The sequence below is a fragment of the Eurypyga helias genome, unplaced genomic scaffold (genome assembly GCF_000690775.1).
Source record: "Eurypyga helias isolate BGI_N326 unplaced genomic scaffold, ASM69077v1 scaffold42778, whole genome shotgun sequence".
Lineage (NCBI taxonomy): Eukaryota > Metazoa > Chordata > Aves > Eurypygiformes > Eurypygidae > Eurypyga > Eurypyga helias.
The window spans coordinates 5,821-28,260 of NW_010267072.1; the positions used below are offsets into that span (position 1 = coordinate 5,821).

Consider the following 22,440-nt stretch of genomic DNA (forward strand, 5'->3'; position numbering starts at 1 on the left):
AAGAGTAACTCTGAAAATAAAGGGGTTTATCATCTGCTTCCACACCCGAACACAGCGAAGGGTGAGAAAGCTGACTTTCACGTTAACCCTCCATTACAGTCCACAAAGGCTACATACAAGAGTTACTATTTCAGTGGGATTGGCAGAACCAAAAAAAAAAACAACCAGTCATCATCTTCATTTACCCAGCGCGCGGTACCCGTACACCAGGATGACTGCAGAAACGCCGTGTGACACCAGGAAGGAGTCAGTCCCCTGTGGGGTTTAAGCACTGTAAATCTCATTATAATATCAACAGGAGTCACATGGCTTAAACCCCCAGCAGGGTTTTTTAAAGTTTCTCTGCGAGAGCCTAAAGGCCATGGCCAAGTCAACGGGAAGAGCCCTACCGAGATTTGTATTTATTTTTTAAATCCAAGTGCAAATCTCTTCTCTTTCCAGGGAACTTGCACAAGACAAGACAAACTATGTCGGACATGATACCCTGGTATTGTGTCCAAAGAAAATGACTTGAGTGACCGAGAGTATCAAGCCGTAAACAATGCTGGGGATGTCAAAGTCTAGTGCTGTCAATAACCAGAAAAATCAGCGTTGACTGTAAATGGGAACTTAAAAGGTCATTTTGCTAACACGATACTAAGCGTAACATACTTAACACCTACACATAGCCTCCACTGCCATTTGACAAAGCAGAGCAACTACTTCAACTTACCAAAAATAGTTATTTCAAAAAGCAAAAAAAACCCCTCAGTACAGAAAGACAAAGGCAGGCCCCTTCCGTAGGCAGCGCGCCTCTCTGACGGCAGCGACTCCCATCCCGCTCGGGGAGGGTTTCAGCGGTGCCTTTCGGTGACCTTTATGTGTCAGTATCCGATTACTGCTATTTTATCCATCCCACTTTTGAAGATATTATAGATTGGCACTTGTTCCCTGGAAGAGCCTTAAGAAGCACCTCAAAACAAAACAAAGAGAGGGTTTATACCGGAGCGGATGTAACACACAAAGGATGCAGCCGGTGGAAATGAATGGAGAACTCTGTTTAACTGATCTAAGTACTTACTTTGTTTGAGCAAATAGAGGTGGAAAATGAAGATTTTAATCCAATACATAAACAAACAGATTTGCGGGCAAAATGCAAACCTATAATCTTAAATTGTACAACGATATTTTGTCTGCATGCAAGCACAGTTCCTGTAACGTGGATGCATCCTTGGTCTCGCTGCCGGAGACAGAAGATGTGAGCATTGGCAAGCAGAAGCAAGTTTTAGGTCTGTTTGATTTCTAATGACACATTAGAGTAGGTGTTTGTTTCTGTCACCCTCTCCTTCCCAGGAATGCATATTCATGGTCGGGTACTGGTGATGCAACGCTAGTTAGTGAAAGTCATTTTATAACAAGACGTAATTTTCAAAGAAGGAAAAGAATAAATGATGTAAAAAAATCAAGATGACGTGGGTTTTTTTTCCTCCTTGTAAGGAATTTGCATAAAAAATACTTAACACAATAGAATTATTTCCAAATAATGTAACAGTGCAATGTTATTACACCTAAGTACAGCAAATGACTCCCTGGCAATAAGTCAGCTTGTTCGTGACATACGACAGAGTAACAAAATCCACGCGGGAAGCTGAAAACTGCCTAAGTATCCACTTATTTTCTGCTGCCTCCAGACCGGTTTCCAGTAAGAAGGGGAGGGGAGAAGAGCCAGGCACTTCCACAGCTCCTCTATGCTTGCTGGATAGAAGAGAGGAGGTTTTACCTCCGCCTTCTTCAACCTACGTTGCTTCATAACTCCAAGGATCTCCTGAGGGTCTGGAAGCAAATTCACCACCTACTCTGACGAGGACAGCTGTCAAAGCTGGTACTTGCACAGCCCCACTCACCTGGACCACTCCAGCCATTTAATTTTTGCAATGCATCTGCAGTGCATCTCTGAGGAAGCACACTCTGGGACACAGAGAAACCACAGACAGCTAAGCCTCAACGAGAGTAAAGAAGACATTACATCCCAAAGAGAGACAGGAACATGCTTGGCACTGGAGAAAGTAGTAACCAAAGCACTAGCCTGAAAGCTACCCGTGCTGTACGGTTTAATTCGACCCGTATTTCCTAAAGGCCCAACAACGGGTACCACGCTCGTACGCTGGCAAAAAAGTCACGGGGGGATATAAAAGCCAGCTAAGCAGCAGCCTCAGAAATAGTAATTCTGCCACACAGTAGAGCCTATTTTAAGTATTCACGATTTTGACACACTTCATAGTCTACTCTTTTCTCTTCCACATCTGCTTGGGCCAATGACCTTTGCCAAAATACCGGGGGAAGGCAGTGATGCAGAGAAGCATCCTTGATTTTCTTCTATTACAGTTATGAAGCATCTGCTCACGTTCTTAACGGTGCAGAGAACATGCCTGAGACACCTGCACACTGAAAAAATCAATACTACATCTCCTGCTTTCTTCTTGGAAGGGGTGTGAGCAGAGCACCCACAGAAACTGCAGAATTGCCCTTCTTTAAAAAATTGTATTTTATTTCTCAGGAGCAACGGGAAGTGACCTCATCTTTGCCAGCTGCCACGGAACCCATGTCAGTGTTTGGTCCAGGCAGGAGCACAAGGCTCAGTCTCACACCACATCTCCCCTTGGTCTGATGTGGATGGCACAGCCATTGAGGCAAAATGCCAGGATTTTGGTCCTGTACAGGAGGAGGAGAGACACAACTGGGAACCAACACAGGTCTCCCGTATTCGTGACTGCCCGCTGAGCTCTTCAGCTCATCAAAAGGCACCAGCAGAATGAAGTTGGTGAAACTGTCACAATTCTGAGTCAGAAACACTCACTGTATCGGATTTAAAATCAAACCAGAAGCAGTGATGATTAAATCCTTGTACCAAATGGACTCGAATGCAAGTTCCTGTCTTCATGACAAAATCAATCAAATAAAGACATGTTTTGCAGTGAAACTGCACTGGTGCAAAACCCTCTGAATTCTTACTAAGGTGGCTTAGCATCCCCTTCCCCTCTCAACTGTGAATTTAAAAACACTCCAATAATTTAAAAAAAAAAAAAATCAAGAAACTTACTAAGCCATATAATGAAACAGACGATTTCTAGGTATTTACGCTTCCAGCCAAGCCTCCTAACTGCCCAGAAAGCAGGTACCTGATCTGAGCAGAGAATCATCTGAGCAAGGTAAATGCCTCTCCACCGCTGCACAGCGCTTTAGCAGAGGGCTGTGGGCCTTCGGGAGCGGTGGCATTTGATGGGCGTGGCCAGTGACAGCTCTTCCTAGAGCTGGCTTGCATATTTTTGGAGGCTTTTTTTTTTTTAAAGCTGTGTTTCTCCCCTTCCTCATTACTTGAGTCCACGTCCAGACCGCGGAGTAGAAGCAGCTCATGTTTTACATCAAGCCCTATTGGAAGTAACAGGAGTGGTATATTACATTTTAAATGACTACACCAATTTAAGACAAATCAGGTTAAAACTGCAGCCTACAGGCTGAAATCCTGTCTTCTAATCAGCCTGCACTAACTTGCATACTCCTGTAGTAAGCAGGGCCGTAGCACTGCTGTTGTAACACAAGGCCAGCAGTGCACCCCGAATCACTGCTCCCCATCCTCGTGCCTCCTGTGGCACTGTTCTCTATATGCCTCTGCCAGGGAAGAGCTGGAGCATTTGCAGCAAGACAAAATCCACCTAAACTTCCCTTTCTCTTCTACCCCCATCCCCACTGCAAAGAGTATAAGCCACCTGGATAGTCAGACGCATCATCTTCTGGTATCTATGCACTGAAGGTTTGGATTATCAATCGGCATTATGGCCCCCCAGCACATACTTCTTCCAGTGACACCCCCTCTTCCAACCCCCAACAGAACTGCCACCAGGCCCGGACAGCCGCTGCCCTACATCCTCTCCTTGGAAGGATGGAAGGTATTTCTAGACCATTTATAAGAAAGGACCATTGCAAAAAAGAACCACTATTGAATCCATCACTTATCTCAGGTGGAAGTTCATTCCCTGCACCTGAATTAACGAGTTTCTCTACTATTTAAAACTCCTATTTTTTATTTCAACCGTGTGCTAGGTACTGTAGTGAGAAGTACATCAAATATACCCAGACGCGCACGATTTGAAACGCTGGATTTTAAATTCCAGCACTGCTAACTAATGAGAACAATTTTTTCCCTCTTCTTCTTTGTAGCATCACTTCATGTACTCACATACCATAATCACATCCTCCTAGAGCCTCTATTTTTCCAGGGTGTAGATCTTTAATTCCCTTTAATCTGTCTTCATAGCCTATTCCCTCCAACTCCTTTATCATCCTAGCTGCTCTCCTCTATATTTGCTCCCGCTCCTCTTTATCCTTTCTGCAAGAGAGTGGCCAATTTTACACCGCACTCTTAATGTGGTTTAACTGGTTCTGCGTAAAGTAGAACAGGAAAAGGAGGACTCGGATGCAACACGCATGTTTATGCCTCCCGTGACGGTATTCGCCTTTTTAACTAAGACATGGCACAGAGTGTCCCACCTTAATTTCCCAACCCTGCTTATGCCTCAGCCATTTCCCACACAACCGATGCCGAGCAGCTGACGTGTCACGTCAAACCGGCGGTTTGGAATTTTTATTTCCTAGCTGGGCTACTTTCTACTTATCCCTGTTAAATCTCATTTTATTCCTCTCTGAACAGCCTCCTAATTCATTCTGATGAAAACGGACTGATTCAGTATCTTAGCTTAATTAGGAAAAAAATGTGATCCTACCACTTTCTTGGGTTTTGGTGTTGGTTTTTGTGGGTTTTTTGTTCATGTGTTGGTTGGTTTTGGTTTGGTGTGTTTTGTTTTGGGTTTTTTTTTTTTTTTTTTGAACTGGCTTTCAGCACAGCAGTCCCATCCCTCTTCCACACCCAGTTCGTATGGCAGAGGGAGGTGGCAATGGCAAGGCCTTGGCCCCGATTCAGCAACGCTTTTAAGAACACGCACAAGTTTAAAAACACAGGATTAGACCTTGGACTTCACCGAGACGGAGGCGTAAAATTACAAACGTACATACATACTTCGTAAAAAGATCCTGTTTGCCAACCTGATTTTACTGTAATTTATATTCTGTTGTTACATGTAAATTTATAGTAAAAGAAAACACTGTGAAACAAGATCTACTCTTGTTTAACAAAATTCTATTCTGTTACATTTAGAGTTGAGGCAAATCTTTCACCCTTATGTAAACCGGTGATACGTCAACAAATATGATTAACACAGATTATTCACGTCAGTATTTTCCAGCCCAGTCCCACAGGCACAACAAAACCCCCGCAGAAGGCGACTGTCACATCACATACAGCCTGGCAGCTCGCTGGGCGAGCCTTCACCCACCGCACGTCCCCGCGGCAGCCAGGAAAAGTGCCCTTTGGGAAAATGTTTATGAAAAATAATTAAGATAAATAATGACTCCGAGGGAGAAATACGGTTGAAGCATTGAATTCTGTCTGCCACATGCTTTCCCTCCGAAGAATGCTATTTAAAAAAGCACTAAAACGGAGAGGACGCAAGCCTACTTCCCCAGGGAAGCGCGCTGAATCACACAGGTAGTGTAAATATCATATGCTGCTGCAGGTGCTAGGCAGTCTATTTGTTTGTGTTTACTATAAGGCATAACAAATAGTCACACTAAAACAGAACAACATTTGGCGCTGGAATGATAGATACCAGAGCAACCACGTTCACTTGTTTAGATCGGCACCGCTGTGCAATGCTAACACTTCAGCCCTTCGTTTTTCAGAGAGCCCCTCGGCTGTGATTTGCCCCCTTTTCAGGAGCAGCCACCAGCTCCTGGCTGGGCAGCATCACCGCACGCGGTACCGAGGGGCTCAGCATCCTTCCCAGGTACAGCACACGCAAGAAAACCCACGGAGCGTTGCAGGAAAAGAGGGGGAAAAAAAAAGAAAAAAAGAAGGGAAGAAGTATTAAGCAACAGACTTGCGTGATGTACACGGCCAGCTAACGTGGTTTACAGCTTTGCAACCTCCGAGTTAATTCACAGTATAAACAACAAGGAAAATGTTTCTTCCGAGCAAGCCTTCTTGTAAACTGTTCGTTAGAGCGGCGCTGGGTGCAGGGCTGCGCACCTGCTGATTAACCACGCGCTCCAAGAATAAACGCATCCCGAAGCCAGCGAGATTGTTCTGGAATTTGCTGAGCTGATTTTTCTTCCCCCACGTTATAAATTGGATTCTACAATAAAACAAACAGCAGAACATAGGTTGCCGAGAGTTAAAAAAAAAAATATCTACTTTTTACACTACATTGACCACAGCACCCACAGGCACAGCTACAATGTCTTTCTATGAATGGGACAGATTGCCATATGGATGCAGACACTGAACAAGCTGTACAACTCCTGGCGACAAGTGCCTAGGGGACTGTCCTATATTAGCACCACCTGTGCTGTGGAAATTGTGCTCTGGGTATGAAATGGTATTTAAGGGTCCATCATGATGTTATTTTTGAGTACGAGCAAAAAGGAAAATTACAGTTAAAAAGAATTTGCTGGCTAGCGGATCTGTTGCTCGGATCCTGGGATCGTTTCCCAAAGGAATAGTTATCTTCTTTCTTCACACAGCCCAAAATGACAAGCTGCAACACACATTAGCAGTTTCCCTGCCTGGGCTTATACCATCGTTTTAATGAGAAGAATACACCTTATAACAGACACACGTCTTTGCTGATCACACAGAAGAAACCGCAGCCCTCCCACCTTAAAACCACCGGCTGAATGGCAAAGCACCCCGTGGCACCACACAAACGCTGCTCCAGCAGTAAGCAACGCAATGTAAATTTTCCTCGGGCTCCCCCCCCACCCCTCAACGTGCAGCAGGTAGAGCCACAAATGCCCATTACCAGATCTCAGCGCTCATCTCACTGCTTTGAAAACGTAACGCTGTCTGAGTGACAAAAACAGAGCTCCAGGTTAGCACAGGATGCCGAGGGATAGGGGGAGAAGGGAAAGGAGGTTTGCGCAGCAGCTAGCTGCTCTACGAGAAGAGATTTCCCCCTCTCCAAACTGCAAGGGGAAAAAAAAAAAAAAAGGATGCCAAGAAAAAGAAAAGTAAAATAAATTGAATTAAAGAAAAACAGTTGTAAAGTGAACATTACAACCTGGGAAAAATGATGTCATTTTATTGAGAAACTCATTTTTTTCCATTAAACCATAGTGAAACGGATAAAGTTTATACAGCTTAATGGTGGAGTTTTACTTTAAATGCTACTCAATATCTTAGCAGTACGATATAACATGATATAACAGCTGTCACACTAACTGCTCGATTTTTACTGAGCAGCAGAGAAAACAGTCACACAAAAATCACCCAACTTCTCCTCCACTTTTATGGCATTTTCAAGGGTGTTTCTTTTCCACTCTCAGGCTGCGATCCGTATGATAAAAAAACCACCACCTCTCTCTCCATTAGCTCCCTGCTCAGCTCCTCAGGACGGCCAGCTCTCCAGAGCAAACACCGAGGAAGGACAACATGCACACAGGAGGGAATAAAAAGAAACAGGAATCCACGGTGCAGTAAACCAAAACCAGGTCCCTTTTAAAGACTACTACATAAACACCTCCAATAAAAGAAGAGGACAAATTTTCATTGGACTTTTAAGTATTTAGACAGGAATGTTTTAGCAAAAGTTTAACTGCAAAGTGCACACAATTAACGGAAAGCCATCAGCTATGTCTCTGGCATGTAAAAATAGCATTAAGCTGTATTAAATGCACGTGTAAGTATCTCAGTTGCAAGAAAAGGGAGGAGATATGCAAAGCACTCAGATATCAAACAATGATCTGTTGGCCAGATGGAGGAATAAAACAATACATATGCTAAAATTTGGAAAAGTTCTGTTAGGCGTCTGCCAAGGCTCACCCAATCTATTTTAAGTGCTTTTTGATACATTAGCTTAGTGTTCGGAGTTGTACAACCGACGGTTACTACACGGGAGCAGAAAGCAGGGACGCGTGGGCGCGCGGGAGCTCCCCGATGCCGGGGCGGCTTTCCGAGGCCGGCGAAGTGTCACACACAGCACCCTCGTGCAGCAAAGGGCCACACCACGTAATCACAGACTGGTTATCGTCACACCTTTTGTAGGGGAAAGCAAATCAAACGCGTTCCCAGGGCTTTGTGAAACAGTTCTTTGGAAAGCACCGTTTGACCGAAGAGCTCCCGGGCAGCCTGGGGAACACGCGGTGTCGTACCCGTGACTGCGCAAGGGGCGCCTCAAAAACACGAGCGCCGTGGCGGACGGCAGGTGCGGGCAACGCACGGGACGCTACAGCCCCGAACCCGAAAAGCGGCAACGATAAAAAGTGCCTGATAAGGCTTAAAGCTGAAGATTAGCAACTCCAGGTCTGAGTCACGGCTGGTGTTTTTTCAAAGCCGATTACACAGAGAAGCGATTCAGACGAGGAGCGCGTACAGCAACGGGTGGTGATTTCTTTGGCGGGGGAGCGAGTGCCAAGGGGATCAGGTATCGGAATGCTTTGGGCTGTATCTGCACACAATAAACGGAGGCAGCTCGGCCAGCGTCCTGCTCCGGCTGTCACAGCGTCACCGACACCCGCACTTGGTGCCATGAGAAGCAACAGCAGCCGTGGAGAGCGCTGGATGGTTTACTGGATATGCAGCTGGGTGTCCAGGCTCCGCTCGAGTCTACGGCTCCAACCTGGCTCCGCAGCCAGGAAGCTGCATGGAGGCACCTGAGCTGCTCAGACTGTGGGTAACAACATAAGGGTCATGATGGGTTTGAGGAGCTGAATCCCTTCTGGGAGACAAGGTCCCAGGAACACCAATTCCTCAAGGGGGAATGGATTTGAGGTAACCTAATCCAATGAAACTCTGCTGATGGTAAAGTGTAACAAGCTAGAATCAACTGCAGGGAGCAACTGTGAGGAGCCGACACGGACGAGCAGATTTGATGCTGGCACCAGTGCAGAACGAATGCCAGGGACTACGCGGACAGACAGGCCAAGAGAGAATCAGGCCCTGGGAGCGTATGGACTGCAGGCTGAACTGTTTCATCCCGAGCATTAATAATAGACCGAAGTCTGTAATTCTTAATTGTGCTGAATCCTAATGCCCCGATCTCAGGGCCTTGGGATTTTGATGGGGGATCAGCTGGCACGGAAGATAACAACAGTAAAACACAATGCATTAAGCCTAACCAGCAGATCAACGATCTGCCATGCCGTTCCTCTCGCTTCCCTTCAGAGCCTTCTCCAGACTCCTTCCGCCCGCGATGCTGGCCAGAAAAGGCATTTAAAAATCACCTTGTTTATCCCACCTATTTCTCCTATGAGAGGGCTGCTTGCTCATGTGGAAGGACAAGACTCAAGCATCGTTGGAAAAGGTATAAAGGCAACAGGGGACAAACATGGGATTGCTGGCAGATGGAGAAAGGTCTCTTGGACATGCAGCCTCTACCTCCCAATCTTCTTCACCTTAGCTTCTGCACTTCCTGAATTAACAGGTCGGGACCGTCATTAACTCCCTGTTTACGTACCGCCTGTCGCTGCTGCAGTTAATACAGAATGGTGCCAGGGGATGGGACCAGCACAGCTGGGGCAAGCTCCGCTCACTGCAAAGCACTGATGAGTTCTGCACTGTTCTGCTTTGCCAAACCTATACGTATCGGGAATATTCCCAAGCACACAGGTTTTGGGACGCCCACTGCTCATCAGGTTATAAAGTCTGCGGTCACCTAAAGCAACCGGGCATCCAACCGCCTTGTTTTCCCATTTTTCTTAAGAAAACAATCAAGCTTCCCCCGGATAAGATGCAGGGGATCAAGACGAAAAGCGGGTACTGTCCCTGACGTTTCTAAGCGCAGCAGATGTACTTAACTGGCTCCCGTTATTTATGTATTTACTTGTGTAGAGAAAATGCGTGTTACTGAAGAAACCCAAATGCTGATAAGATGATGAGAGGTTTGCATGCTGGCTGATGGTCTCACTTTCGCTTATCCTGAGTGAATACAAGTATCTATAACTAAATATTTCCCTTAGGGTACTGATGACTGAGGTATGTTTATTGCATTGAGTGAATTTATATATATAATCAGCACAATAAACATTATTAAATTGTCTGAGTAAAATCAAAGCATGAAACACACAGTCAGTGCTGAATTCTAATGATGCTGAATGCCCATGATTGCATGGGGAAAGGATCTTAACAAGCCTTGATTTGAGCTTTGGCATCCGCCTCACAAATCACACGAAATGTTCTCTCTTTAATAGTGCTGAATATTGATAAATGTCTCTGCACGGCACAACAGGGAAGTTGGTCTCTATTGGCAATCTTTACCAAAGTGTGTTTTTTCCTTCTCTACACTCAAGGGTTTACCCTGAATGATTTAATTATAATTTTCCTTGTGTAAGACAAATTAAAGAGGAGAGTAGGAGTGTCATGCCAAAGCAGATTATTTATCTCCTTAACAGATTGCTGTGCACCAAACCCCAGAGCTGCTGCTGCTGCTACTTACAGAAACCGGGCAAAATGTGGGACAAAAGCATAGATGTAATATACGTTTAAAGCCCAAATGAATGAAAGCATTAACCCATTATTTATAGCTGGAATTGTTTCATTCCTGCGGAAACGGTACACACAGAGCACGCAGAAACCGAGAGCAGCACCACGATGCTCCTCGGCCCGCACCCAGGAGCAGAGGATGCCTCCTGCTTTTGAACCTATCTTTACTTTTCAAACATCCTGGGGTGACCCTGGCCACCTCCCATTTGCTTTTTCGCCATGAAGTGCCACTTTTGCTGTCGCTCGGGTCCTAGCGTGGCTGCCCCAGCAGCCGCAGCGTGGCCAGCGTCACCGGTGACACCAGAGCTGTGTCCCCGCAGGACTAAGTCTTCCCTGTGCACAATTGCGAGGGCTGGGCCGGAGGCACAGCGAGCCGTGGGCATGCTGAGCAGCCAATGACTATTTCTCCTGCTATTTTAAATCCTTGTTTATAACCAGAATGTGTTTTTACCCAAGACGTTCAGCTGCTCGCCCGATGACTTTTACACAGGTGCTGCTGCTGCGGTCAGCTGAGTGCCTCCTGTCTCACAGGTCTCGAGCAGCCTCGCCACCTGACCTGTGGGATCAGGAACTCCGTAAAACACAGCCTGAACTATCCCGGTGACAAGTGCCAGAGATGCCAGTGATGATAGTAACTCCCACGTAACCAACCTGCCTTCTGCAGCCCACTCCTTCTCAAAAGCCCAAGGGGGAGGGGGGCGGAAAACAGCTTTACGGCACACCCTGAAAGTTAATGTTACCTGTATATGATTATTTATTGCTGCTGGGCAGTCGTTACGATGTGGCTGAGCTTAACTGTTAGGACACTTACAGCTTTTACTATGTGCTTTTTATTGTTTAAATCTAAATAAATAGCTCTTGGTTGTATCAGCCCAAAGCCAGTTGCACAGAAGGTGCAGGAATGAGAGGGGAGAAGCCACAACCTAAAAACCTGCCCTGGCCAGCCCCAGCTGCAGACTTGTGTCAGGCAGCAGGAGGGCTGATATTTCCCTTGTGGGCCCTTCCCACAGCCACATGTGACCACAGCTTGGGCCAGGGACCACCTCCCCAAGTCCCCCTGTATTTGCAAGCTCGGTTGTTGCACTGAACCAGCTGGGCACAACATGGATTTCACTCTAGTCTAGCAAACTCGTGCTCCCACCAGACCCGTGGAATTCCCCTGGTCTTAACCTTTGCAGTCAGAAAATCACCAAAACCCTACTGATGCCTGTGCTCTCTCTTCTGCAGGTGTGCTAAAATTTCACCTTCTGTGAGCTTTCAACTATACACCTGACAGTGGAGCAATGCTAATCCTTCCCTCACCTCGCCAAACACCCTGCTGGCAGATAAATACCCTTTCAGAAAGGAGACGGGTGCAACACATCTCAGCGAGAGGAGTCTGCGCGTCATATGAAATCCAGGCAGGCACCACGGTGCCTGATGAGACTGCAACAAAACCCTTAAGTGCATCAGTAGGCTTTCTTCTGTGTGTAGTCTCCTGCTCTACTTATGGATAAAGATGTAATTCAATCACTGCAGCAAATGGATGGCATAAACCTTCAGTGTACCAAACAGAGGCCAAGACAAAGCGAAGTCTGCAGCTCTCTTATTTGTATTCCTAAAAATACCTGGGTTTGTATTTTGATATTGGAGAGAACTCAATACATATGTAAGGAAAGTATTGTGGCAAGCCTTAACAATACAGCTATCAATTCAACTACTGAGGAGTTTAAGTCTTCTAAACTAAGACAAGCACGAACAATACCATGGCATGTTTATGCCTTCCTAATTAATTTACTTGGAACTTTACTAATAAAAACATACGTATCACCTTGTTTGTAGATACCCAATTGCCTCCAGGTCACAATTACAGGACTCAGACACATGGATTTCCAGTTCTGCTTGACAGTACCCACAGAGACAATTCTTACTTCAGAAAGATTCCTGCATTTCCACTGCGTTTCAAACTCAACAGCAATGGCATACTGTTTCCTCGGCTGGATTGCCATTAGCAGACAGCACGTGCCTCTGTTCAGTGAAAGAGGATCCATTTCACCGCATGGGTTTTTTGTTTTATATACTCGGTAAGAAAAACATGGATAAAAAATTTATTGAAAAGTCATAAACCCATCTTGTTCAGCTCTATATGCAGCAAAGAGGGAATTTAATTGTTTAATAAACAGCAAATTGTTTTTTAGTGTCCCATGTAAGTCTTCATGAAAACCATGTCCTTGACACTTACATGCATTATAAATGCGTACGCTGAGGTTCCCCCACACGTCTTTGCAACGGACATGAAACGATGCCTTACACACAGCAGCTCTTCCAACAGTGGGTGTGCTCTCCTTTAAAATCTATTCCCAACAGCACTATTTTCTTAATATTAGAAAGACATAAGAGGTATTTATATAGCTTTCCTATCAATCTACTTTCAGACCCCCAGAAATATAAACTCTATGGCTTAAAAATTCCATTATCCTCTTTCTAATGAATGAAAGGAGGATGGAAAGACAAAGCCATCAGTTTCCATAAAATCCAGCTTCCACTAGCGTCTGCTGTAACATTTCTAGATGGGCAAGGGGACTCTCCTGAATGCAAAGAAGCGCTGCCCTCCCCGGTGTGCCCACGCAGCACGCGCGCTCCCGGAGACCCTCCTCCTCCTCCGCCAGCAGCGCTGCCGAGGCTGCAGCAGGCACTGGCACCCCGAGCTCCTGGGACCGTCTATCTCACCGTAAGCAAAAGTTATGTTGTTAGACACGCCTCAGTGAAATCTGGGGGTGTAAAGAAACAAACCTGCAATAAAGCATCCTTTGGAATAAAGCAGAGCCGCGCCGAGAAGCATGTCAACAGACAACCCCTGATTTAAGCCATTTCTTTTGACAAGGCAAGCCTAGCAAGTATAAATTAACTCACACATTTAAAAGCCAAACAACACCAGTTAGCTAATTTTATCAGCGGTTAAAAAAAATGCCCACTTTGTTTTAGAGAAACCTGGTGAACTCAAGCCTATTCTGTCTTGTGAAAGGGGGTAAATACAGAGGAAAGAAGGCAGATGTGTTAGGTGAGAAGGGGTGCTGCAATCTGGCAGGACAACGGGCAGTAGAACAGCCTGTACTGACCAACACTTTTTTTTTCCGCCTCGCCTCCAGTCTGCAAAGCCAAAGCACATCAAGAGGAACATCCCCCGTGAAGCAAAACTCAAAAAACCACTGCTTCACACTTCCCCCAGTACGCTTATCCAATGCACTTCTAATTAGCTAATTGTGCCCACATTGATCCAATTAACAAGCCATAAAGATCTAAACAAAAGGAGCGTATTCTGCCCAGTGGAGGCTCCATTCAGCCACGCCAAAATCAGGCAGAGCAGGACGTGGAGGACAAAACCGAGGCCAAGGCGGTTGGCCACCGCTCCCAACAACCCTGCCATCCTTTCGGCACGCCGTTCGGAGACGCTGACGGGTGGAAAGCCCACCGGCACCTACCTCTCCCGTTTAGGAGTGTGGACCGAGAGCTGTCCGTTCGTTGAGGCGTGCGGGTTGATGATTAAGGAGGTCTTCGACGGCGCGGAGGAGGAGACGCAGGTGGTGGACAGGTCCAGGCTGCTGTGGTTGTTGCTGGCCGCCTCCTCCGCTGTGTGCGAGCTTGTCACTTCCTTCCAGAGCTGCTGCAGTTCTGTTGGAATCATGCCTGAAACAAACAAATTGGATAATTAAATCAATTAACAGCTAATTCGGCCGTCTTCAAACAGTAATTAAATCAAAGAGTCAGTAAACAAAGCCTAGTGTTAGATGTGTGTGTGTGTTTGCGCATGTATTTTTTTTTAATAACTAAAGGCTAATACTGAACGTTGCACGTCGCTGCTAAATTTTCTGGTGGGAGCCCAGCAATACCTATGGAAGGCAAATCCGAGGTGTGAGGCAGGGGGATCCACACAAAAGGACACCCGCCCCCAAACACCATGTTAGTTAGTAGCAGTAGTATTTTTTATAATTTTTAGCCCAGAGGGCCCATTTCCACAATCCCGACTCAGGCAGAAATGGCCCCAAGCTCACAGCAAGGCAGACAGCAAAGGTGGCCAAGGGCTACTCTGCAGTCGGCTGGAGAAATTTAAATTCGATTTTTTTTTTTTTTTTTAGGAGAATGAATACTTTCTAACCTGTTTTTAAAAGAAAGGAAGGTCTCAGGAAAAAAAACACTCAACTTTATTATTATGACAACATGAACCACAATATGACTAATTTTGTGCTTAAGTTTTAAATGATGACAAATAGCTTTGTTATTAAATACAGTTTTTATTAATCACTTTTAGACATAAATTATGAATTCATATTGTCTTCCTGAAATGCTTTTCAAATTTTAACAGTCAAATTGATTATACTATGATTATTTCATTAACACACCTATCTTTCTCATTAATTTTGGTTTCTTGAACTGCTCACTTAATTGATGGATGTGTCTACTGAAAAACTGTGTAACTTTCTATACAAGTAACACTATTATTACTGTCATTTCTTAGATGGATGCTAATGAGCCATTCAAAAGTAAAGTGAAAACATAAAATAAGCTTTGAGAAATAATAATAATAATAAAAAATAAACCCTTTTTTTAATTGTGCCAAGAGGACAGCAGGCTCAGGACACAGCATGCAATGAAGAAGGCAAGAGAAAACTCCGGTGGGGCGAAGCGGAGGCGGGAAGGGGAGCTGCGCACGTCGGCGTGACATGGGCTCACGCCGAGATCCTGCTTTTGGGTAAAGCTTACGCTTGCGACATGATCAAACAAGTCAAGTTTCTCTCGCTGAAGACTGTTCCAGTGCTCTTTCGGAGGAGGCCATGGGAACAAATCAGCACTAGAGATGCATCACTTAAATATTCAGGGGAAAAAAACATAATAAAAGGCAGCGTCTGTGCGTTTTTAAAGAGGTTTCTCATCGCTGCACTTCCAGATCATCATCTGGATGACTGTTCATTGTTTCAGCGTATTGTAGCACTGGAGCTATCCTAAGGAAACCTGCCATTTTCTGAGTGTACAGCAGCAGCTCACACAGGCATGTATCTCACCCAACCCAAGGTACTGAAATAATAATAATAAAAAAAAGGCAGTATGCATTATATTCATTTGAAACACATAATAAAAAATGCCAAGGTCTAAATTTAATTTATTTTTGTCATTTAGAATACAATGGATAGATAATCATCTCAACGTGATCAGCCAAACATCTTTACTTTGCTAAACTGTTAAAGATTTTAATTATGCTAGCTTTGGAGAGCACTGGTCTAATGAGGCGATAGACTCCAGAGAATCTAAGTGGTTAAGAACTGTGAAATGAGTCTGATAGGATTTTTTTATATTCACCGTGGATCGTTTGCATATCAAAGAGGAGTAAATTATTGCACGACAGACCAATAACCTTCCCCGCCTTTCCCAGACTAGCATTAACAAAAACAGTTGGTCTCCGGTAACAGTTCTCTACAAAAAAATGCTAAAATCCTTAAGTATCTGCAATTAATATATATTATGAAAGAGGCTTCAATTTATACATTAAGTGATCAGATATTCTTAGGACACATCCGTTTCTCCACAGCCATGTCATTTTCCTTTCATCAGCCCCAAATGCCAATTATATTTTGATGGATTTTGTCCCAAATGAGCATTTAGTTATTAGACATATTCAATTATTACTTGTCCCCTGAAATTAAACCTCTGAGCAAATTAAACAAAGAAAAAGGTCAGTACACAAGCCTGTGTCCTGTTTTCCTGTACGGGGGCTATTATTTTCAAACACCTTGCGAAGTGACAGCGTGGGATGTATTTTTAGCTAACACGCTTGACAGGACTGTCTGCGCACTAACAATTACCTGCGAGCAGGGCTGACCCCTACACCACTGTTTACTCAATTGGAACAATAGTGAATAGACTTGTCTGTTGATGATAACATATTGATACGAGACCGCATGAGTCGACACCTATTTTTATTTTCCAGAATAAGCAAATAGTGAAAGAATAACTGGCTTTTTTTTTCCCTTTTCTTTTTGTGCCACCACCCCCTCATCTGGATTTCTGCAGGTTTGTAATTAGAGACGGGCTAGCACTGCCTCCTTCTCTCCCTGTCCCCCTGTCTCCACTCCCCTTCCCCTTTCCTCCTGGTCACTTCTCGACCTACTAATGCTTCATCCCAAGGAAAACCCTGCAAGCGTTAGTCGTTAAAATATACACACACACACGATATTTATAAATGGCTGTAGATCCTCTAAAAACCAAGGGGTTTGGTCCAACTTCCCACACCAGTGTAACTCCTGTTAGCACTAACACTATACCGCATATTGAAAGAAAAATTATAGATAAACACCCAGTTGGGGGGGCGTGGGGGAAAATACTGGAGATAATAAGGAGGATTTCAGGCTGGATGATATTAAAGAGTTAACTGTGATGTCATGAACCTCTGCACACAACCCATCACTTAGAAATGGCCACGTCATTGACATCATTTGATTAATAAAATAAAATTACAAAAAAAACCCTTCCTCCTCCTTCCCCAAATATAGTTCTTTTAGAATAATTCTGAAGAGAATTCCTAACTAGCCTGTCAAACTGGGCAGCCGAAAGGTATGCTCATTACTCATCCAGCAAAATGGTTAAATAAAATAATAGAACAAATGGTAAAAGCAAGTCAAATAGATCCATGAACACTTGCAATAAATTATGTAATTTACCATTTAGCAGTTTCATTTTAACAGCGAGAGCTAAATTTTAAGTCAGATTCCCAGAACTGCGCTGCAATTACCCGAGATCGCTACTGCCGGTGCCGTAACTTCGTACGTACCGGGAACGGGATTCTGACCCGCAACGGCCAAATCTACGGGAGCAATCAGGAACCTACCAGTCTCAGTCCTATTATTTGCACTCGCTGGAGTGTGATCTGCAGTTTGATTTTGCAGACACTAACTATCTAGCTCTCGCAGCTCGGAACGCTGCTGAAATGTGGTTTATTTTTAAATTGCTACTATGCAGAGATGTAAAACCTAGATTATAGCTGTGTCTAAATAGCAAGCAGCAACGATTGCACAAATATAACATTCAAGGATGTGCTATTTTGTGTAAGACAATAGGCGAGCACTGAAAACTAAAATGAAACTAAAATATAGCTTTAGACAACGTATTAATTCTAAAAACATAACAAAAATATCATTTACAAAGTAGCAGTCTCTCCTCAGAAACATTTATTACTATTACAGATAGTTAAGAATAAAAGCAAAATGCTTTTAACCAAATTCATAGCTACATCTACTAGAAGGACGATTTTATTTTTTATAGGCACATTTACAGTATTCGTCTCAGTTTTGCAAACTGTTCGGAAAACAAAAGGGCACGATACATGCCATTTTTTTCTGAAGTAAGAAGTGTCCATTACCAATTATTTTAAACTATAGCCCTGGCACTTCATTGCATTTTTCAGGACAACTAGTCCCCTTCATTATGAAAGAAAATGTAGGCGCAGGTTTAAAAAATGTATGTTGTGGGGACAGTTGATAGATTACTGCTCACGGAACTCAATTTCCCAACCCCAGGTATCACCGGCCTCAAAGACAAACAGAGTTGCTCAACCTCTTTGTGTCCTTGTACCTCCATACCCAGGTGACCATGTTCAAGCAAGCAGAAAGTTGATTTAAACCTCATAATGACATCAGTTTTAAGCCATCGTCTGGCTGATAAAAAAAAAATAAAATACCGTGCTGTATTGCAACCTGCCCCAATTCTCAAGTTGCTCCTTCCTCCCGCCGCCCAGCCCCCGGCTCCAGCCGCCCCCAGCGCTCGCAGCTCATTTCCCTGCAAGAACCAGCCCTTTCTGCCGATGTTTATGTCGTCTCCGGCATGCGAGTCGGCACCCCTTAGGTTTTAAATACGCTTCTCGGCAAGGACTAATAGTTACACTACCCTGCTAACCATATCCATCAATGCCACGACTGCTGAATTACCTACTGGTGTCTCCGACGTGTTACCGCACAGATTACACTTCATGCATCACCACATTCATTTCTTTCGCATTACACATGAGCGTGTCTTGTCACTGCCCAATTGCCCTCCTCTGGACAGCTTAACTGATGGACTATACAATGAACCTCACCGAGCAAACTTAATGCTATAGGAGCTGTGGGAAAAATTAGAAAGGTTGAAGCTTGAGTCCGGTGGGTGTGTGGGAATAGCCTGGGATGCTTCCAACAATAAATCTGAAGTGTAATTAATGCACGTTACAACAGTCTGCGAGTATAAATGGCATTTCATCTACATGCCCTTTTTCCTGGACTCGTTTCATGCCTTCTCCCATCACGCCACGCATCGACGGTGCCCGACCACCTAACCGCCCCAGGCCTGATCCTGCAGCTCCCAACCAGGCACCCCCTTCACACGTCCGACTCATGCACAGGGCCGGTCCAGATCAGGTGTCCCGCTCTGGGGTGCCGGAAAGCTAAACTGAGTCTTGTCAGGTCCCCAAAAGCTGAGGCTCTCAAGACAGGAGTTAAGTGCTCAAATACCTTTTGGGTCTAGGCAAAAATAAGTCTAAATAAACCAGGTTAGCTACACGGCAAAGCAGCCTCCACCACCCAGATTTGTCTCCCTTTATCCATGTAAGTTCATATTCACCAGTCACCTCACACTCCTTTCACAGCTACACACAAAAAAGGAGGGTGAAGAACTGAAGCAATTTTGTCCCATCCCCCAGATTAGCTGAACAGAGCTGAACGTAAACTCAGTGTATGGTTTAGCAACTAGTAGCAGCCCTAAGGCTGCTTTGAAGAGCCCAAATCATTCAACCTGAGCTGACTCGAGTTGTTGAGGGCGATGTTTAAATACATTACGGGGCAAGGGAAGGAAAAGGCATAATTATTCAGAAATACCAGCACCATGGTTGAAAGACCTGGTCTTCCCTGAGCCCTGCCAACTTCAAACAGTCTGCCTTAGTCACTGCAGCCAGAGCTCAGGCAAGTCTGGTAAAATGTCCCAAGGCTTACAGACAAACCCAGTTAAAAAAAAATAAATATTCAAGCCAAAGACGAAAAGAGAGAACAAAAACCCCAGGTTGTAATCACTGTCAGAAGTATTGTGATGTAAGTAGTTCTTGCCTACAATGTATTAGCATCTTTTTTTAAAAAAAGTAGGGATTTCAGCAAAGCTGTAAGTCCTTGCAGAGTGCAGGACTGAATAAAGATGTAGGAGAATCTAATTGTCAATAACACCATTAAAATTAAAGGGAGTTAATCCCAATTTGCCTCAGTGTGGAAGCAGGAACGAAGCCTGATGCACACAGGCAGCGAACTGAAGGCCGTGTAAACAGGCGTGGAGAGGAGACACTGCCACCTCTCCCTCTCCGCTGCCACAAAGGGCAATCCAATTTCTACAGTTCAGCAGCGTGTGGATCAGAGCTCCTCCGCGCCCAGCTCCTCGCCGGGCTGCAACCAGAAAGGGCCCAAATGACACACTAAAAAAGGAAAAGCTGCTCTCACGCTATCCTTAGCCATGAACCCAGCACCAAGAATCGATTAAGATGCCTCCTGTGAAGGATTTCACGTCCAGATTAGTACAACCAGCAGCTTCGAGCCCGCCAGACCGGCTATAGCTGTGCAAATTGAATCCGAACTCCAAACCGCCTGCCTCCTGCCAGCCGGAGCAGTCCAGAATTTCAGCGTTGCCCTTCTCATAAAATATCTTTATAATGCCTACCCTGCCTGTCAGGATTTTTCTGTGCTTATTATTTTACGAGCCTATGAGATCTCTCTCCCTCTCTCGCCGAGTGACACCGTTGTGCGCGTGTGCATGCCTGCTATCACTTTGCCAGACAGCCGGCGGCTCCCAAACCCCTCACCTACCTTGTGCAAGGGGTTGCAAAGGCAGAGTAGGCTGGCCAGGCTGGATCGTTAGCAGCCCCTGACGCTGCAAAGACAGGAGGTGCTGCTGTTGCAACTGCTGCATCTGTAAGAGTTGCTGCTGAAAGGCCAACTGCTGCGTAGCCACCTGCTGTTGCTGGGGCTGGAAAAGAAAAATAAATAGAAATGCACATTGGTCAATACAGAGCAAAGCATTAACGGAGGATTTACAGGGCTCCTGGGCTCAGCACACTTCAACTTCTGACCGCAGTCACCCGGTATCAAGGCAAGCTCGCGAACCCACCACCCCGTATCAAAGACCCCCAAGGCACGCTTAGGTGCTAGAGCCAACTGCAGGGCTGCGGTTGATTCCCACCTCCAGGGTGGGAGTTACTTCCATCCTACCTAAATCCCTCCTGCAACCCCAATCAAAAATGTACACAGTGTTTCTTGGTCCTCGTGGTCGTGTTTTACCCCAAGAAGCAGCTGCATTTCAGAGGTGGGTAAAGCGAACGCTGCTGGCAGCTGCTACAGTCCTGGGCAATTCTTTGAGGCCAAGAACATGTACAACGCGAGAATCGCGGCACACGATCCCAGCATGCTTAGGGGGAAGGAGAAACAACTGTGCACCCTGCTCTGTTTGCTCGTGCAAGGCTCGTCTCAACTATTCAGGCAATACGGCTGGCTTAATTCATGGTATTTTATACTTACTCTCTCTTATTCATCCATCAAGCCCCACAACACTTTGTTACGTTCGGAATTATTCCGTGCTGTATTTAAGGCTGCTACTTCTGCACTTTGAAAATTTTAATTATTCTTACTAGAAAGAAGATGGAGTTGCTTTACTCCGCAGGGATGTGAACCTTGAACCTTCGAGGTGTAAAAGAACATGTTGCTTTCCTCACTACTGTACCCGGAGAAGCTTTTAACTACTCTGTTTATCACTTCTGACATAAATAAATGAGAAAAAATCAGACCTTTGAAGAAGAAAAACTTCATCTAATATTGTTAATTAGCCATGACAAACGATGAAATAACATTGTAAATCTTTCATAGAAACAGCCACTAGATTTTAATTACACACATTCATAATTTAGCAAACAACATCTTACTTGAATGTGAGTGTTTAATACGTACAGTACTCCAGGCTTCAGAGTCCTTAATTTTGTTCAGTTAAGGAAGCCTCTAGGTTTTGCTTCCATGCTCATCTTGTATTTTATTTGCTTTGTTCTTTAAAATCCATGAAAGGCTTTGCATTTTGATAAATATCTTTTTATTTATTGTACAATGACAGGAGGAAAACTTTTGTTGTGTAAAACATCAATACATCATGCCAGTGTTTAGCAGTTCCTTGTGCTAGCCAAAAAAAATTAATGTAGATTTCCTTAGTAATTATCTGAGTGATAGAAAGATAATACAGTGCAGTAGTACAATAAATAGAAGGAAATTATCTAATATCCCTAATCTGCTAGGAATCATATCAAGGTGGAGGTCTTATACACGTTACGGCGAACAATTATGGAAAGAAAATTAACCCTTACAAAACCACACGCCTTCACAAACAAACCCCAGCCAGATCCCAAACTTTTAGTCAACCTTCCATGACGCTGAGCCAGAGGATCACTGGCCCCATTCCCTGCTGGTGCCAAGCAGGGAAAAAAATTCCCCCCGAGCTGCAGGAGCAGGATTGAGGGACACTGGCCAGGGTCTGGCCTCCGCCTTCTTGTACCACCATGCCTCAACAACCTGGAGCTGCAACCAACTGCATACCCACCACTGTGCTGACAGGACAGTTAACTTCTTTCCAAAGACACTCCAGGACTTTGAGAACAGTTAAACAAACAGGTCTTCTGAAACACAGCGTTTTCATTTCTTCGCAACAGCTTGCTCGGACAGATCCAGTTGCTGCAACTATTTGCAGCAGGACCAGATGAACGAAGCCCCAGCAACAGTTATATGAAGACTTAATGTTTGTCTCCATAGATATTCATTCTCTTAAGTACATATGTTTAATACATATTTATATAT

General features: G+C 44.7%; 1 protein-coding gene across 1 annotated transcript in view; it reads right to left on the minus strand.

The window, feature by feature from the left end:
• The window catches only part of LOC104513819 (forkhead box protein P1-like), a gene marked incomplete at both ends in the record, with an annotated part of 22,535 nt that extends 1,960 nt beyond the window's left edge, over window positions 1-20,575 (minus strand). Inside the window, 2 exons of the mRNA XM_010157288.1 lie at window positions 14,032-14,236; window positions 20,416-20,575. Coding sequence (XP_010155590.1) covers window positions 14,032-14,236; window positions 20,416-20,575 — 365 coding nt within the window. The remainder of the gene's footprint in view (window positions 1-14,031; window positions 14,237-20,415) is intronic.
• Between the last annotated feature and the right edge of the window lie 1,865 nt (window positions 20,576-22,440).